Source organism: Morus notabilis, unplaced genomic scaffold (genome assembly GCF_000414095.1).
Source record: "Morus notabilis unplaced genomic scaffold, ASM41409v2 Scaffold262, whole genome shotgun sequence".
In the NCBI taxonomy this organism is placed as follows: Eukaryota; Viridiplantae; Streptophyta; class Magnoliopsida; order Rosales; family Moraceae; genus Morus; species Morus notabilis.
In genome coordinates this window covers 121473-137995 of record NW_010364747.1, presented here as the reverse complement: position 1 = coordinate 137995, position 16523 = coordinate 121473, and the positions used below count along the sequence as shown (strand labels likewise).

The 16523-nt window shown below is 35.3% G+C and overlaps 1 protein-coding gene across 1 annotated transcript; it reads right to left on the bottom strand.

The window, feature by feature from the left end:
• Window positions 1-9605: 9605 nt before the first annotated feature.
• Window positions 9606-14777, bottom strand: LOC21402342 (protein RCC2 homolog). Its single transcript, XM_024171407.1, has 16 exons — window positions 14310-14777; window positions 14094-14155; window positions 13881-13948; window positions 13368-13489; window positions 13069-13174; window positions 12889-12940; window positions 12623-12740; window positions 12499-12529; window positions 12325-12348; window positions 11984-12108; window positions 11644-11725; window positions 11356-11478; window positions 11207-11260; window positions 11047-11116; window positions 10493-10526; window positions 9606-10106 (listed from the first exon to the last, which is right to left on the bottom strand). Exons 1-16 carry the CDS (start codon window positions 14506-14508, stop codon window positions 9748-9750), a joined length of 1629 nt encoding a protein of 542 aa, XP_024027175.1. The 5' UTR covers window positions 14509-14777; the 3' UTR covers window positions 9606-9747.
• Window positions 14778-16523: the final 1746 nt, after the last annotated feature.

The following is a 16523-nucleotide window of genomic DNA, read 5'->3' as shown; positions in this document are numbered from 1 at the left end:
CCTTGAGTACCATTGATTCTCTAATGGATAGTGATTCATAAAACACATTCATGAACCAGAGCGCTCTTACTAATCCAAGTACCGAATCAACACTCAAGAGAATTATTTATCTACTTCTTTCTCAAGAAGGAATGGATTCCATCTCGTATAATAACATTCCCAGCTACCTATTTCATCATGTCTCCAAAATACAAAGAATAGGATTCAGTATATATGACCATCGGTAGACTCAATTAGAATTTCTATGCTTAACGAAAATTATTAGAAATTCATATTGTGTCTATGTCCCTGTTCCACACAATCTCATTATACGAAATACACTCATTCAATATCTCACCATATTAACAGTGTGGATAGCACCGTTCCATTCTAAATGGGAATGACATGTATTAATAATATTTTAATTAAAGATTCTGAACTTTAATTAAATTCATTATGAATAATGTTTTTTATTATTATCCTTAAACAATATCCTTTCGTATATAACACTTATATACTATGTTTAAGGTTACATAAATAATCACGGAATTTTCATTTGATATTCATAAAATATTCATAAATGTATGCACATAAAATGATGACTAAACTCTTTTATTAATTAAATAATAAACATCCTATTACATCTCATGCTTTTAGGACACTATTCCCAACAAAAAGTTATACAAAAGTTCAGCAATTTGCCAATCAGTTGGTCTATAAATCATGGTCCTAATTTTGTACTAACATAGTTTGTTATAGCATTTTTATAGGGGATGCATTTTTCAAGTATTATATAAGTGGAGTTCCATCTTACGGGCATATCTACGGCTAATGCTCTAGGATTTTGATTACATGCTTGTAGAAACCTAAACCGATCTTGTATTCTTTGATTACTACCTTGAATCCATGCAATGTTATCTCTAATTCTTTTAATATGACCTGACATTGATTTTAAACCGGATTTTACTATTAAATTAATTATATGGCATGCATAATGTTGGTGAAATATATTATTATTACCGAATAAACTTAAATCATTTTTAAAAAATTCTATTGCTTTAGTATTTGCAGTAGCATTATCTAATGGTATAGCCACTACTCTATCCCTTAAACTATATTCATCAATGACAGATAAAATTGTATTATATATTAAATTGGTAGTATGTGAACCTATAACATATTTAAAACTTAATATTCTCTTATCTAAATCAAAACCTTTAAAATAATGTCCGGTTACAGCTAAATAATCTTTGTTGGCAACGGGGGACCAAATATCTACCATTAACGCAACGCAACCACTAGTAGAGTGTAAAAAGTTGATTAATGCTTACCTTTCTTGTTTATATAATTTTAATGCATCTTTCCTAAGAGTAGTTCTTGAAAAAAAAATTGTGCATTAGGATTATGTACAATTTTAATATAACGCTGCCAATTCTTTTGTTCGGTAAAACTAAGTGGTTGGTCTAATGTGGCTACTGATTGTGTTATTTCCATACGATCAACTTGCGGATCGTATTTTCAAGTGGTTAGATCACCGATTTAGCAGTCAAATGATAATTGTGTTTGGCAGAGATCGGGTCCGTCTCCTTACTTTTGAAGACACTTTTCAGAGTGTCTTCTCAAGTGTGTAGTGTCATGAATAGTATCACATTGTAATTTATCACCACAATATTTGCATTGAGTTATGTATTTAACGTTACCGTTATTGTCGACCTCCTCAAATGTGTTGAAGTGCTCCCAAACTGTTGAGGTGCACTTGCATTTCTTCTTAGAACTTGCAACACTTGCACTTGCACTTTCGCTTGCCTCTCATCCATACCCACCACCATTACGTCAACGACCTCTAGTACGTCCACCAGGGCTCGGATTTACAGTTTCCTCAGCAGCTCTTTCTGCTGTTTGAGATTCCTGCGTTTGAAAAACATTAATAGGAACTTGCCCTTCTTCGATGTTGAATTGGGCATCAACGGGAATATCACCACCATAACCAGAAGAATCCATTATGAAAAATAAGAGAGATTGAGAGCACTTTGAGAGAGATTAAGAGAGATCGAGAGAGATTTGAGCGAGATTAAGAAAGATTTGAGAGAGATTAAGAGAGATTTGAGAGAAATTAGAGGATGAGAGTTTTTAGGTGAGGAAAATAGTTGGGGGAGGGGGGTATTTATAGGAAATTTTATGGCTTGAAAAAAAAAATTCCCTCAAAATTTCAGTTTCAACAGTAACACACTTTTCGGGCGGATCGGATTGGGCAAAATAGAGCCGTTGCATTCAAATTTCGGTCTAACGGTCACAAAAAATTCGGGTCGGGTCGGGCAAAAATTCAAACAAACTAGCCATTTTTTTGGTTTTCGGGCAAAAAATCAGACGTAGGGTTACACTGAAAAATTTTAAAAAAATCCGACGGACGGCAATCACGACTTCTCCACTGACGGCGGGTTGGTGGGGTTGATTTTTTTTTCAGGCTGCCGGAATGGTGCATACCTATCGAGCCCAAAAATTTTCGGGCTTCAGACGGCCGCGGGCTGAAATTACAACACTAATTCGGTGTATTTTGTGAAGCGATGCATACAACAGAATGATATGACGTCGTTCCTCATCAGTCATTTCCTTGAGATAATACCTCATCGTTTAGAAAAGCGAAATGTCAAATTTGCCCCTTAATATCAGATGACCGAGAAATTGATCAAAGTGAAAGGAACATATCGCGGGTTAATATTGAGAAATTGAAGGGGCAAAAACTTTGAAAAAAAATAATAATAATAACGGGCAGTATACGTGTGTGGGACCCTTTCTCATGTGAGGATTAGGAACAAATAAAAATGGTCTTAAGGGATACAAAGGAGGTTGTCTAGTATCTCTCTAACAAATAATTGGTCCTCGAAGCAGTTATCCCTAACCTACCCATCCATTTGACAGCTATTTTGTCCTCCCGGGACACGTGGAAGAGTATCTAGGGTGACACGTAAGATCACATGGAAGCCCTGGCCCACAAAAGGAAAAATGATATTTGCTTGCTCAAGGCGTGCCATCTTAGATCCGCTCTACTCTGCAGCCTTGCAAGTGGGTTGCCATGAGTCTGGCATGTGCGACCCAACTATCACATTATGATCCCGAATTTGATTGATGTTTTGGATTCTTGACCTCTTCACATCTAAATCTAAACGACTTGTCGCAAATTCACATATAAATATGTGGAAACACTTCAATCTTACGTATTTTAATGCGCCGTCTACTACGAGTTTGTCATACTCACGCAAGCACATTCTTTGAATTTGTACAGCTGGTCAACTATATAGAGATAGTCAAATTTTTTTTTGGTTGCGCACCAAAAACAAATCCATATATCTACTTTATCAGTTGCGCGAAAACATTATATTCTGTGAGGATTAATTTAGGGGTTTCTGAAACATCTATATTATTCTTATATATATGGCTATATTGAGTCTGAATATGGCATAAGTTAGTTGCGTGGTCTTCTTCCTATATATATATATATATATATTAATATATTATATAATAGGTACAACAGCATATGACTGTCCACCATATGGACCTCTCTTCAGTGAACGTTTGGTGGAGCCACAAGTCACATGGGGAGAGAGAGCCTTTGTGGGATGTAAATTGTGAGTGATAAAATGCTCTTTTCAAATCCTTAGGATTGATTCATCGTTTATGGGAACCGTTTTGGAGAGAAATACCAAGTAGCCAAATTATATAAAAAGCAACATTGAATTGTCACTTTTAGCATTGTTGCCTCGTCTATTATCGAGTCTAATTCTTATTGGCTTAAGTATAAAATGTTAAGACGTAGTATTCAAACTTCAAATTTTATGGGGGCTAAATGGTAGTACCAAAAGAATTTGTCTCACAATTGATGAGTGCCGTCGCTATAAGCTTTTTGGTTTAGGATAAAGTTTCTTTGTACAGGGTAGCTAGACTATAGAGTATGCCCATTGGCCTTAATGTATCACATGTTAGGGGGCTGACCAGTCGTTATAAACGTTAAGAAAATATTAATATGTGAAATATATGTTCAGAATTAGAGATAAATGTGCCGTGGCCAGGAAATATGTAACAAGAAACAAGTGGCATGTCAAAATAGAAAATGACAAATGGGTGGGGTTCTCTCGGAAGGACTACTACTCTCATTGTGGGATTTAGCTGTCTTGTGGTTTATGTTTACAAAGATCTCAATACCTTAAAATAAACTTAAAAAATAAAATAAAAAACTCATATATGGGTAGGGCTTTATTTTAAAATCTAAAACATTGTATGGAAATACCAACTCCAAAAACAAACCTATAAAAGTGAAGATGTGTATTGCTTTATCAACTGTTCTAAGGTTTTAGGGTCAATTTTAGAAATGGTCTTCAATCTTTGTCCCCCAATTTCACTTTGATTCATAACTTCCAAAAATTCCAAGTTTAACCTCAAACTATTACTTTGTTTCAATTTTAATACTTTTGTCAGTTAGTTTGAAAAAAAAAAAAAAATTCCTAAATATGAATTATATGTTCCATTAGCATAGTGTTATTTTCCATTAGGATCACGTGTATATTACGAATTTCACAAATAAAATTTATTGCTAGCATTACGTGCATGTTCTATTTTTTTTTTTTTTTTAACACCTAACTTGCAGGATACACTAAAACTAAAACAAACTCATAAATTAGGGTTACATTTAGAAAACTTTGAATTCATGAATCAAAATAAAATTGAAGATAAAATTCAAGGACTATGTGTAGGATTAACCCAAGGTTTTATTATTAGCCACATTATAGTTTTGTTGCAATGAACTTGGAGTCTGATTAAAAAATTTTCAATTACAAGTAAATTATTGATTGTTACATTGATTTGGTCATATGATAAATTAAAAATAATAAAAAGATTTCCAACTTCCACTGCCTCTTTTTTAAGACTCATGAGCAGTCATATTGTATGGATCATACACCAATTTTAATCTTATAAAGGGGACATAAGTCATCATGATCGTAATGGATGGGGCCTCTTTGGTTTGCATGGATGACCCGTCTAGCTTTAATTTATTCCAACAATCTTGTTCGGAGTTGGTCTCACTAACACGTTGAAAGCTGCCGCAGCTGGCTCATTCACAGGTCACAACCCTTTTTTTTTTCTTTTTTTTCCCCCTTTTCTCTTCACTTTAGAAGCAAACAATATTAGTGCTTTTATGGTCCCCACTAGGATACATTATTCCAAGCCTTAACGTGTATTTCAAGCTCACACCAATGGCTAGCTTACCAGGATCTCAAAATCCATACATACTGTTGACCGTGAAAGCTCGTCAACAGAAATAGGCCCGGTCACCTCAAAGTATCCCGTTAGATTACCGGCAGGATATTGACTGTATACTCAGTTTATGCAATGAAATGTTTGTTGTATTTTTCGAATGGAGAGCAATATGAGGAAAAATGCTTGAAATAGAAGAATACACGAAATTTATAGTGGTTCACTCTGTTAATGAAGAGCTACATCAACTGTAGTGTTATATTTCTTTTGAGATTGTTACAATTTACATCAATTGATGTTCTCTCATTTTTTTCTCTCTTAGGAAGCCAACCCCTTGGCGTATGGGGCTTTGCCCTTTTTATAACCCAAGCTTCCTTCATCGGTGGTTTTCCTTCGTAGGTGGAAGCACTCGAGTGGCCTACTTTCTAGGCTAAGATCGTAGCCCACTAATCACTTTTGGACTGTTCACTTAGCCGTTGGGTCTTCTATTACGGCTCTGTGACTTCCTGTAATCTGTTGCTTCCCACTGCAGGGCGGTTTAAGGGTTTATAATTAATGCATGCACTGCAGTCACCTCGGGAGTCCCACGCTTATACGGTCGACGCTGTCCTGTTGCAGCAGAGTCCAGGCGCAGACCACAACTCGGCCGACCTTAGCTAAACTTCCTCCCCGGACGAGCCATATAGACGTCGAGGGTTAATGGGGTCGGCAGCCTAAACGGTCGACGCCTGCATCCACGCAGCCCCTGTGGGGCCACGTGGCGTACCCTTGTTGGCTGACGTGTTCAAGCTTATTTTCTGGTACAACATATACTTTCTTGAACCTTTTTCTTTTTCTTCTCTCTCTCTCTCTTTTTTTTTTTTTTTTCTTTCCCTCATCGTCTTGGTATATTTGTCATGTTCACTAGCGAAAGCTTACTAATAAGCAACAATAGGTGATTAGCTCAAATCATTAAGTTTTACTTGTATGGCCAATTAACAACTGAAGGTATGGTTGGCTAAGATCAAAATCCTAAACCATTGTCAGAATAAGGAAACCTGGACCAGTCAATAATTACAAGTAAGATAACCATGACGAATATTAACCAATTAGTCATTCTCTCGCTTGTTATCAGACTCTTTCCAAATTTGTCTAGTCAAGTTACTATAAAAATTGTTATTGATATCTCTCATTTTGATTATTTGATTAGCATTAAGTTTCTGCTTTTTAGCAAAAAGGGAAATGCAAGTTGCCTTTTGTAGGAGTCGTTTGGAAGAATCTCTTCCAACTAGGCTGGGGCTAAGGCTAAATCTAGGAAGCGGATATGGATAGCATATGGGAAAGCCCAGTCTCTTTTGGGTCCTTTCCATCTAGAATGTGTCGATGTCATTGGGTGTCTTTCATATCAGAGATTTAATCAAAAACAAATTACACAGCAGCAATCATTTTCACAGAAAAACAGGGGAAAAAAAACCATCAAAACTATATTCTAAGAACTTCTTAAAAGAAAAATGCTTAAGGACCATACTTGCATGAAACCAACTCCATATTAGTTTGATGTTGGACATTACTAATAAATATAACATTATTCGGTATTGTTATCTAAAATAAATATACGTCACACTCTTTATTTTTATAAGTTATAATGATCTTTCTTGCTGACGTAATCTTTTGCAATGTACTTTGGAGTCTGTGAGACTTTGGAAGAAATTAGAGCAAAGTATAAAGGTGTATCTGTACCATAAGAGCTTGGGCGATCGGAAGTCAGAACCATGTGCATTATACGTCATTGTTATCTAAAATAAATGTACATCACACTCTACTTTTACAAGTTATGATGATCTTTCTTAGAGATGTAACAATGGGTTGGGGCCCGTGGGCCGGCCCAGGCTCATCCTGATACAGTGACGAGCCGGGCTGGCACAGCCCGTCACTGTTCAAGTCACGGCCCAACACATAAATATTAGCGAGTTGGGCTAGGTTAACATATATCGGCACATGGGCAGGCCCGACACGGCCCATGAAAAATCATCTTATATATAATTATCCTGATTGTACTCTTTTTTCCTTACTAAGATTTTGTCTCACTGGATTTTCCTTGAAAAGGTTTTTAATGAGGCAATCGTAAATCAAATATCTTTTTTTATATTTCTATTAACTATTCAAACTTTTATATTTGTTAACTTGTTTTAAAATTTAAAAATAAAAAATAAAAAAAATTTAAAAATTACATGCTCAGATAGCTGGCTCATCTAAACCCATGATGGGTCAAGATGGGCCTTTAATGGGTCAGCTCATTCAAGGCCCACGGCATGACCCATCCTGACCCACAACACGACCTAACCTGCCCCACGTAAAATTGGCTCGTGGTGTAGGCTGAGCCGAGGTAATTCTTATACGGGTCGGCCCGGCCCACAAATTTTGTGGGCTGAGCCGGCCTAGCCCACGGTCTATGTGGGCCTAAGGAGAACGGGCTGGGCCAGGCCGAGCCAGCCCGTTCTTGCAATTCTTTCTTGCTAACTTAAGTAGTCTTTTGTAATGTACCTTCGAGTATGTGAGACTCCAGAAAAAATTTAGGAAGAAAGAGGAAAATAGGCCAAGACTTGAGATGAATTAAAATTAATAGGCAAATAGTTTACATAAGTTAATAAATAAGCCAAATTACTGTTTTTGTCCATTACTTGTCTGGTTATGAACCATAACTTGACAAGTTATTGTCCATAATTCATAATTTTTGTCCATAACTTGTCTGGTTATGAACCATAACTTGACAAGTTTGTCCATAACTTATCTGATTATGAATCATAACTTGATAAGTTTTGGTCTATTAATTTTTATAACTAAAAATTGACCTATATACTTTCTTAAGCTTTTCATATTGTCTTATTTTCTACTATTTCCGTAAAATTTAATCTTCAAAGTCACAAGAAGTTCATAGCAAAGTTTTCAGAGGAAAAAAAAATCTAGAGCAAAGTATAAAGGTGTATCTCTCGGAAGTCAGAATCGTATATTTTTTTGAAGGAATTAGAAGTTTTACTTGAGCAAGGAATCAACATTCTACATGCCGAGGAAAGTAAACCCAAGCAAGGAGAGAATGAATCGGGAAGAGACATGGTTGAAGGGTTAATGGATATACTTAAAGCCATCTCTAATGCAATGCTATAATTTATGTGTCAATTATAAATTTAATATTTAAGTATAAAAAATACTCTCTAATGCAATATTACTTGTTATGTTAAATTTTTTTTTATGCTATACTTTGTGATAAATTTCTTACCAAGTATTGCATATAAAAAATTTAACATTTAATTACTATTGGTTGAAGTGTTTATTTTTTTTATGTAATCAATGCAACTTTTACATTTTTTAATTATTTTAAAAATAAATGTTTACTTTTACAACTTCCAAAACTTAATAAATATAATAAAAAATAAATTTAAGATTTCAAATAACATTATGTATCAAAACAAAAATAAAAATAACATATAATATCATAATTTTTTATATTAAATATACAATTAACATTAACATTTAAATTGAAGATGGTCTTACACTGTGATTTCAGCACTACTTACTTTTTCTCTCTTTTTCTTTTTGAATATGTTATTAGAGCAGCAATTACTAGCTTTTGAAAGAGATTTAGAGCCTGTTTAGTTGGCTGATTCGAATTTTTAATTCGAGTTGAGATGTGATTTTATGTGAAAAATTTTTATTGTAGTAAAAAAGTTAAATGTGACTGTTTATAATAGCATTTTACTGTAACAAAATAGGATCCGTAACAAAAAAAGTATATGTGACTATTACTGAGAATTTTTTACTGTAACAAAATTTGAATTTTAAACTCAAATTGTAAATCCAACTCATTATATTCACGTCTTTTACACCTACGTGCCGGAATGTGATTGTCTGATTGAGACAAAGGCACTGCCTGGCGAGTGTGAGACTCCCAAGCACGCATCGTTCTTTTGTTTGTAAAGGACCAATTTTTCTGAAATAATCAAAACTGATGTGTCCATCAGCAAAAAATAAATAAATAAATGAATACATAAAAAAATAAATAAAATGATAATAGATAAAATCAAAACTGATGTGTCGTTTTCTAAACTTGAACGACAACAAACTTTTAAAACACAAATGAGAGAGCATCGGCCGTTCACAGTTTTACAGAAAAGTTAAAAAAAAAATGTACGTGTTTTTAACAAATTTTATACGAGTACAGTTTTGTTTCTCGTGATCTCGTCGGTGGAAAGAAATTTAAAGTTACCAACACTCCACCGTCATTAAACATTCAAATCACGCTTATTTTTATGACACGCTAGATCTATATTGGTTTCTTAAAATCTCAATGACAATATTGAGCACTTACATGAAATTAAGAGGAAAACAATACGACAGAAAATTGACCAAACGACGGCACGGCCAATTAAAAATTATATGATATTAAAACATAAGTGCCAGTACAAGCAGCAATTGTTCTTAAAAATAACTTCTCTACATTGAGAGAACAAAATTTCCAAATTGACCTGTTGCCATAAAATTTTACAGCTTACGGGGCCTTCCTCGTTTGCCAGTTCTCCCCTCAGTAGCCCGTGAACTTTTATTCGCAGATGGAGGACGGCCCCGGCCACGTTTTTCCCCTGAAGATGCTTTTTGAGCACCTTTACCACGGCCTCCACCGGAAACTTTCCCACCCCGTTTTTTATTTTGGCTACGCCCATTAGCTAGTTCATCACTATCATCACTAATGTCATCAGCACCATCATCTTCATCCTCGTCCTCGTCATCAGATGATTCTTTCGCCTTCTTCCACTTCTTCAAATTATCATCAGAAGCTTTGGCTGCACCTCTCTTCGACGCTTTCTTAACAACGGCAGTTTGGTTTTCGGGTTCCTCACTACCTGCAACAAGTGAACTCACGAGTCAAAAACCAGGTTGAAAACCGGGATCATAATATGTAAAAAATAAATAAAAGTATACAATTTTCGTGTCAATTTCGGGTTCACGGGTCAATTTCGTGTTACGGGTCATTTTCATGTCGTGTCGTGTCACCCGTAAAGTGATCATGTCGTGTTCGTGTTGCAGCTTCTAAAAAATTTCGTGTCACGAGTCGTGTTCGGGTTGACTGCAAATTTAGAAAGAAACGACACAACCCGTGACACGAATTGCCACCCCTACCCCCATTATTGATAATTCAAAAACTTATCTACAACATAAATTTTTGCAAAAGATTTTTCCTCGAAAAAATAGAACTAAGGTTCACATTGCGACCAAAAAATCCTCTTACCTTCACCAAAAGTTTTGCCATCATAAACATCAAGCTGCAAGAAAAAAAAAAAAAAAAGGAAAAAATTGAAACTTAAAGATCGTTACATTATAAGTATAAGAGATAAGCTGCCGCTAACACAGAAGAACAATATTAAAAGAGTAAACGGAATGTCATCCTTAATAAAAAGTGAAAAAATAAAAATAAAAAAAGATTGTTGGGACTTGAATGATCGAGATAAAAACAAATCATAATAAACAAAGATGATTTTCACTAGAATTCCTGAATAGAAAGACTGGCATATCCAATTAAGTACAGTTGAGAACGTTGGAATACAAAAAATTGAACAAGCAACCATGGGTTTTGTTAATATGATTACTAGTTTACTGTTAAATTTTACATCTCTGATGCAAACTCAGTTTTTTTTAACTTGGAAGTAAAATCCTTACAGCTCAAGGATAAAGGGGTCAAGGGCATCATTCAAAGATAAAATAAAAACTAGAAATGCAACCGGATCACTAAAGGGAACATTCCAAAAAGATCACGGATATTATTCTAGTTCTGGGGGAAGTTACCTGATCTAGTCGGTCGGCAACATTTGTTCTATCAACAACCACCATGGAAAAGCCCAAACCACATGCAACACTGGAGGGAAAATATATTTTTAATGTCCCAGACGTACCTACGATCCTCATAGTAAAGATACGTATACCAAATATGAATAAAAATATGTACCTGAGAACATGCATACCCTCAAGAATATCCACCTTTTTGGGCACCGAGGAGGATCTAAAGTGAGGAAATAGCAGGGAAGCAAAGATTAGATAAAGGGGTGACTGGACAATCTTGGAGACAGAAATGTTCATTGGCGAGAAATCACATACTTCTGGCCGTTGGGACCATATCCCAGCTCTCCATGCTGAGCGTGACCCCAACTTATGCAGGAATTGTCGGCACCAACAAAATGGTGCATGTTACCAGAATCCATGCAACGTAAATTCCAGCCACTGTCAGAAAGAGAAGCAAAACTGTCAGCAAAAATGCCAAACCATCAAGGATAACAGGATAACCATAAATGACATCCTTCAAACTAAATTGTATAACAATTTTCAGAAGGATGCTACAGAAAGGAGAAAAAGCAATGCTTTAAACAAAATAACAGAGAACAGCACCTTAAATCCATTAGAGGTTTAGGATACATCCAATCGTCGCCTGTGTTCTTTAATTTTCCCCACATATATAACTGGCCCCCACCTGAAGTAGAAAGAGAAAGTTCTGTGATCTCAACATGACACCGGGTTAAGAAATCACTTTAATTCCATTATCCTGATTCCAACAGCAAGTATCATGGATAAGTTACTAAGTAAATAAAAAACAGAAAACTCGTGAATTGTACAAGGCAAATAGTCATTACGTTGCATAAATTTGGTAATAAATGAGGGACCAAGATAAAGAAGCTAACATGTGGATCACCATAAGAAAAAGAAAAACCAAGTAATACAAAATTAATACCCGCAGTGCATGCAGAATTAACAGAACCCGCCGAAATGACTGCATTAGGGGGTAAGATATTATGCCTCTGGAAAACATCAACTCGACGAGGGACCCACTCGTCCTTCTGCTCCCTATGTCCAAGCCTGCAAATTGATACTCAAGAAGTTATATGAAAGATGAGAAGAAAAGAAGACCCACAGAGCATATATGGACATATTATACGTATAATACTGTAATTCTTTCAAACATCATGTGTTCATATATACGAATATGCTGAGCTTTTTCAAAATCCATTCAACAAGCCATCCAGAATGGCCTGACAGTGCAGAAACATCACAAAAGACAGAGCGAGTACCAACCTCCCATAACCACCAAATCCCCACCTGTGCATATTACCAAAAACAAGTAGTTACTGTAATATAGTTCCAGTAAAAAAGAAAGAGAGAGAGAGAGAGAGAGAGATTATGGCATATTATTGGTAAGAATAAGAATACTGAATTGAGATTAAAACTGTAATAGAAAAAAGCACTTACGTATACACATAACCATTTGAATCCACCGCCACTGAAACAAAATACATAATGAAGCATACAACACAAGTGAGTATTGAGAAGACGGAAAAGCAGAGAGAGAGAGAGAGAGAGAGAGAGAGAGAACCTGTGTGGTTTGTTCCGCATGCAACTTTCACAATTGTTTCCCCAGAAAGTGAAGCTATTGCTCTAGGGCGAGGCTGGGCTTCATAAGCAAGTCTCACTGAGCTGTCTTTAGTATTGTACTGCAAGAGCACGCAAAATTACGTCAGGAGCCAACAAGAATGCCTATAAATAAGAAAACATAGACAACTTAACGATAATCAGAGAGTGTACTAGTATCTATAAAAATAATACAAAGACAGCATATTAATAAAGTTTCCAGCAGAATACCTCATTGTCAGTTCCATGCCCAAGTTGCCCATACTGTGGAAGGCCTGCAGTTCTAAAAACAAGAAATAGTGTGCAAATTAAACACAATCTAGTAACTAAAATGCAGAGAACGACAACTCGGGTTCCCAAGGCAAAAAAAAAAAAAAAAAAAACCACTTAAAAAGGTCCTACAAACCATACAGTATAGAAGCTCCTTCAACAGAAGATAACCAAACAGTAAACTCAGCACCACAAGCAGTAGTTGTAACTTCAGACACAAGACAGCGAACAGGAGATGCCTCAATTTCTACCGGGAAAAAAAAAACAAAAAACAAAAACAAAACAACAATGTTACGGAGAAGAATGTCAATCATAGAGTAGCATATTACTCATCATACAAGACATGCATATTTCAACGCATCCGGCCTAATTAAGCAATGTCCATAAATGATTCACTGTTGCAGAAAACTGCTAAAAGAATTCCACAACTTCAAACTTACCATTTCTTACTGAACCTGAACCGAGCTGCCCATGTTTGTTCCAGCCAAAAGATAGGGACTGCCCATCTTCAGTAACCACAACTGTGTGACTCCTCCCTGCTCCAGCTCTAACAATTTTGTACCTATGAGATCCGGAGAAACAGTACATTACAAAACAAAATTTAATCCTTCATAGAATTCTTCAAAATAAAATCCACAACTTTAAAGTAAAACCCAAAATACAGACCCCAACACACTAAAAACCAAGGAAAGGGAGATTATCCTAGTACTAATATAGCTATTAGCTACTCTGAAAGTTCAGATACTACAAAATGCGAAAAACAAAAAGAAAATTAATCCTTCAACGAACTCATATACAACCGTCAACTTTGAAAATGTTAGACTTAGACCCACAGGGGCCTCTAATTAAAATCACAAAGGGCCTCTAATTAAAACCCCCAAATGTAGACCTCTAGACGCTAAAAACAATAGTAAGGAAAGAAAAAATATTCCAATAATAGTATAGTTACTTACTTTGAAAGTTCAGATACTATAGTTGGCCTATCACGCTGAATTTTATCACCATGTCCCAACTGCCCTTTCTGCACATAATCGCTTCTCAAGTTTAATAATGGCAATAAGAGCAAAAAAAAAAAAATAACAAACAACATAACATAACAAAACATGATACACATTCAATAAATTATTAAACTTCAAAAAACAAAGTTCAAAAGAGTCCAAACAAACCTCATTGCGTCCCCAAGTATAGCAACGCCCTTCGACGTCCAATGCCACGCAATGACACGACACTGAACCAAGAATATATACCAAAAAGAAGAAGAAAAAAACAAAAATAATGGTAAAATCAGATGCCCATTTCTTGTTTTATCTCGTTATCAAAAGCCAACATTGTAATATTCAAGACAGAAAAGAAAGTAATGAATAAGGCAAAGAAAGATATACCACAACCGGCGGCGACGAAACGGATGTCAACGCCGACAAGAGGTCGGAGCAGAGTTGGAGAGACCAAGTTGCCCTCCATGGGGCCCTTTTTCCGGCCAATCGCGTCCCAACACGTGGCGCCACAGAACAGAAGCTCTCCCGCCTTCTCCACCTTCTTGTCCTCCTCCTCCCCCTTCTTCTCCGCTTCCACCGCAGACATTTTCGAGTCAAGAGAGAATAATAGAAGAAAAAATCGTTTTTTTTTTTTTGTTCCCGCAATATAGAACAACGTAGATCCAACGGCTACTTTTTTTGAAAACCTGTCGCACCAACGGCTAAGATGAGGAAGGTTTGGCGGGAAACGGGGGCGGGTAACGGCTAGTGAAAGAGATCGGAGAAGGAGGGATTTAGGGTTTTCAGGTGCCGTGGAAGAAAGAAGAAAGGAGATAAGGAAATGAGAAATGAAAACCCAAACCCTAATTCAAAATGAGAAGTGAGAAAAAGAAAAAGGACGTGTTAAATTAGATAAAGAAAAGAAATATATGGAGAGAGGAAAAAAAGCGTGGGATATCTGATATCATTTGGGTTTTTGGAGAATAGGGGATTAATTATTAATAAATATTGAAATAAATTGGCGATGAGAGAGAAGGAAAAAAGAAGAAAGAAATAAAAGAAAAAGAGCGGGCGTTTTATATAATAGATTTTCCTTCTTTTGCTTTTCGAATGAATAGTCTACCATGGACACAAGAATTCTTCGTCAGTATATTTACCCTTTTTGTAAATTATTATTATATAAGATATGAATTAATTTTAAAGGAAAATATAATAATAGAAAAGAGAATAATAAGCCAGGATACTTAAACGGTCCCCAGGGCATATATGCGTTAAAGTAGTATATTATTTGTCTTATGTTATCTTTCTCTATCAAGTTCCTAAATAAAGCGCATTTAACCAACAAATTTCTCATAGTTAGAAAAACTAATTTCTCATATTATCCAAAAATAAAATGAAATATATTACTCCAAAAAAATAAAAGAAAACAAAATACTTTTTTTCTTTGAAATTTTCTTTGCATCTTATATCCAACATTCTGCAGAAATTTTTTTTCCCTCAATAACTCATATTTTCTCTAATTTTTTCAGACAATGGGACAGAGAAGCCCCTGCGGGCCCAGTTGACCGGCACTACTTATTTCACTAGCGAGTTCAGCGTGAACTTTCCTGCACCCAAGACAATACAACTACAAAGAAAAAATGTCATTCCAATCCCGTCTAAAAAAGAAAAGAAAAAGAAAGTCTTCAATTTGTTTAGGCACAATTTTTTTTTTCTTTTTTTTTTTTTACTAACAATATATTAGAAGAGACAATTCGTGTCACGTCTCGTATTCGTATCGTATTTTAATCATTTATTTTTAAATTTACAGTAAATCCGAACACGATCCGTGACACAAAATTTTTTAAAAACCGTAACACGAACACAACACGACTACTTTACAGGTTGACACTGACACGACACGAAAATAACCCGTAACACAAAATTAACCCATGAATCCAAAATTGACACATTAAATACTTTTCTTTAATTTTTTACATATTAAAAATAACTTAAAATTCACAACACACTAAAATACAATAACATCCATCAAAGTTAAGCAAATAATAGTATGAGATTTTAAGTATAACTTTCATGATATCACAAATTTATAATAAAATCTAAAATATGTAATGAAAAATATATATATTTTTTAATTTTTTACGAATTGCATATCATGTTCGAGTTAAGAAGGTTCAACCTAAAATTGACATGTATTTTTCATGTCAATTTTAAGTCGACTCAATTCTGATCTGAACCATTTTTTTCTCAATCTTAACCCGTAAAATTCGTATTAACCCGTAAAATTCGTATTAATTTCGAGTCGTGTTATCATATCGTAATCCATGTGGCCAACCTTAAGTATAATGATCCACAATAAAGCGAAACAGAAACGAAGCCTAGTCCCCCAAAACAAGGTCTAAAAAGAAAATGTCAGACTGAACGAAACAGCAAGAACCAGACTCCATTAGCGAAAAAAATAAATAAATAAACAACAACAACAACAACAACAAATAGACAACACACGCAAAAGTTCACATGGTAAAATTAATACCATTCACGAGAATTGGTAATGTTAAGCAAAAGAAGCCCAAAGACTGGCTAAGAAGGAATCCTCATGCTCACATATGCAATATGCAATTC

Bases quoted from the DNA above. Each gene is read 5' to 3' on its own strand.
- LOC21402342 (XM_024171407.1), bottom strand. From the start codon at position 14,508: ATGTCTGCGGTGGAAGCGGAGAAGAAGGGGGAGGAGGAGGACAAGAAG. The intron at 12,530-12,622 runs GTTCTCTCTCTC...ATTTTGTTTCAG, and splicing joins ATGCGGAACAAACCACACAG to TGGCGGTGGATTCAAATGGT. The intron at 12,109-12,324 runs GTTGGTACTCGC...ATCAATTTGCAG, and splicing joins GGATTTGGTGGTTATGGGAG to GCTTGGACATAGGGAGCAGA.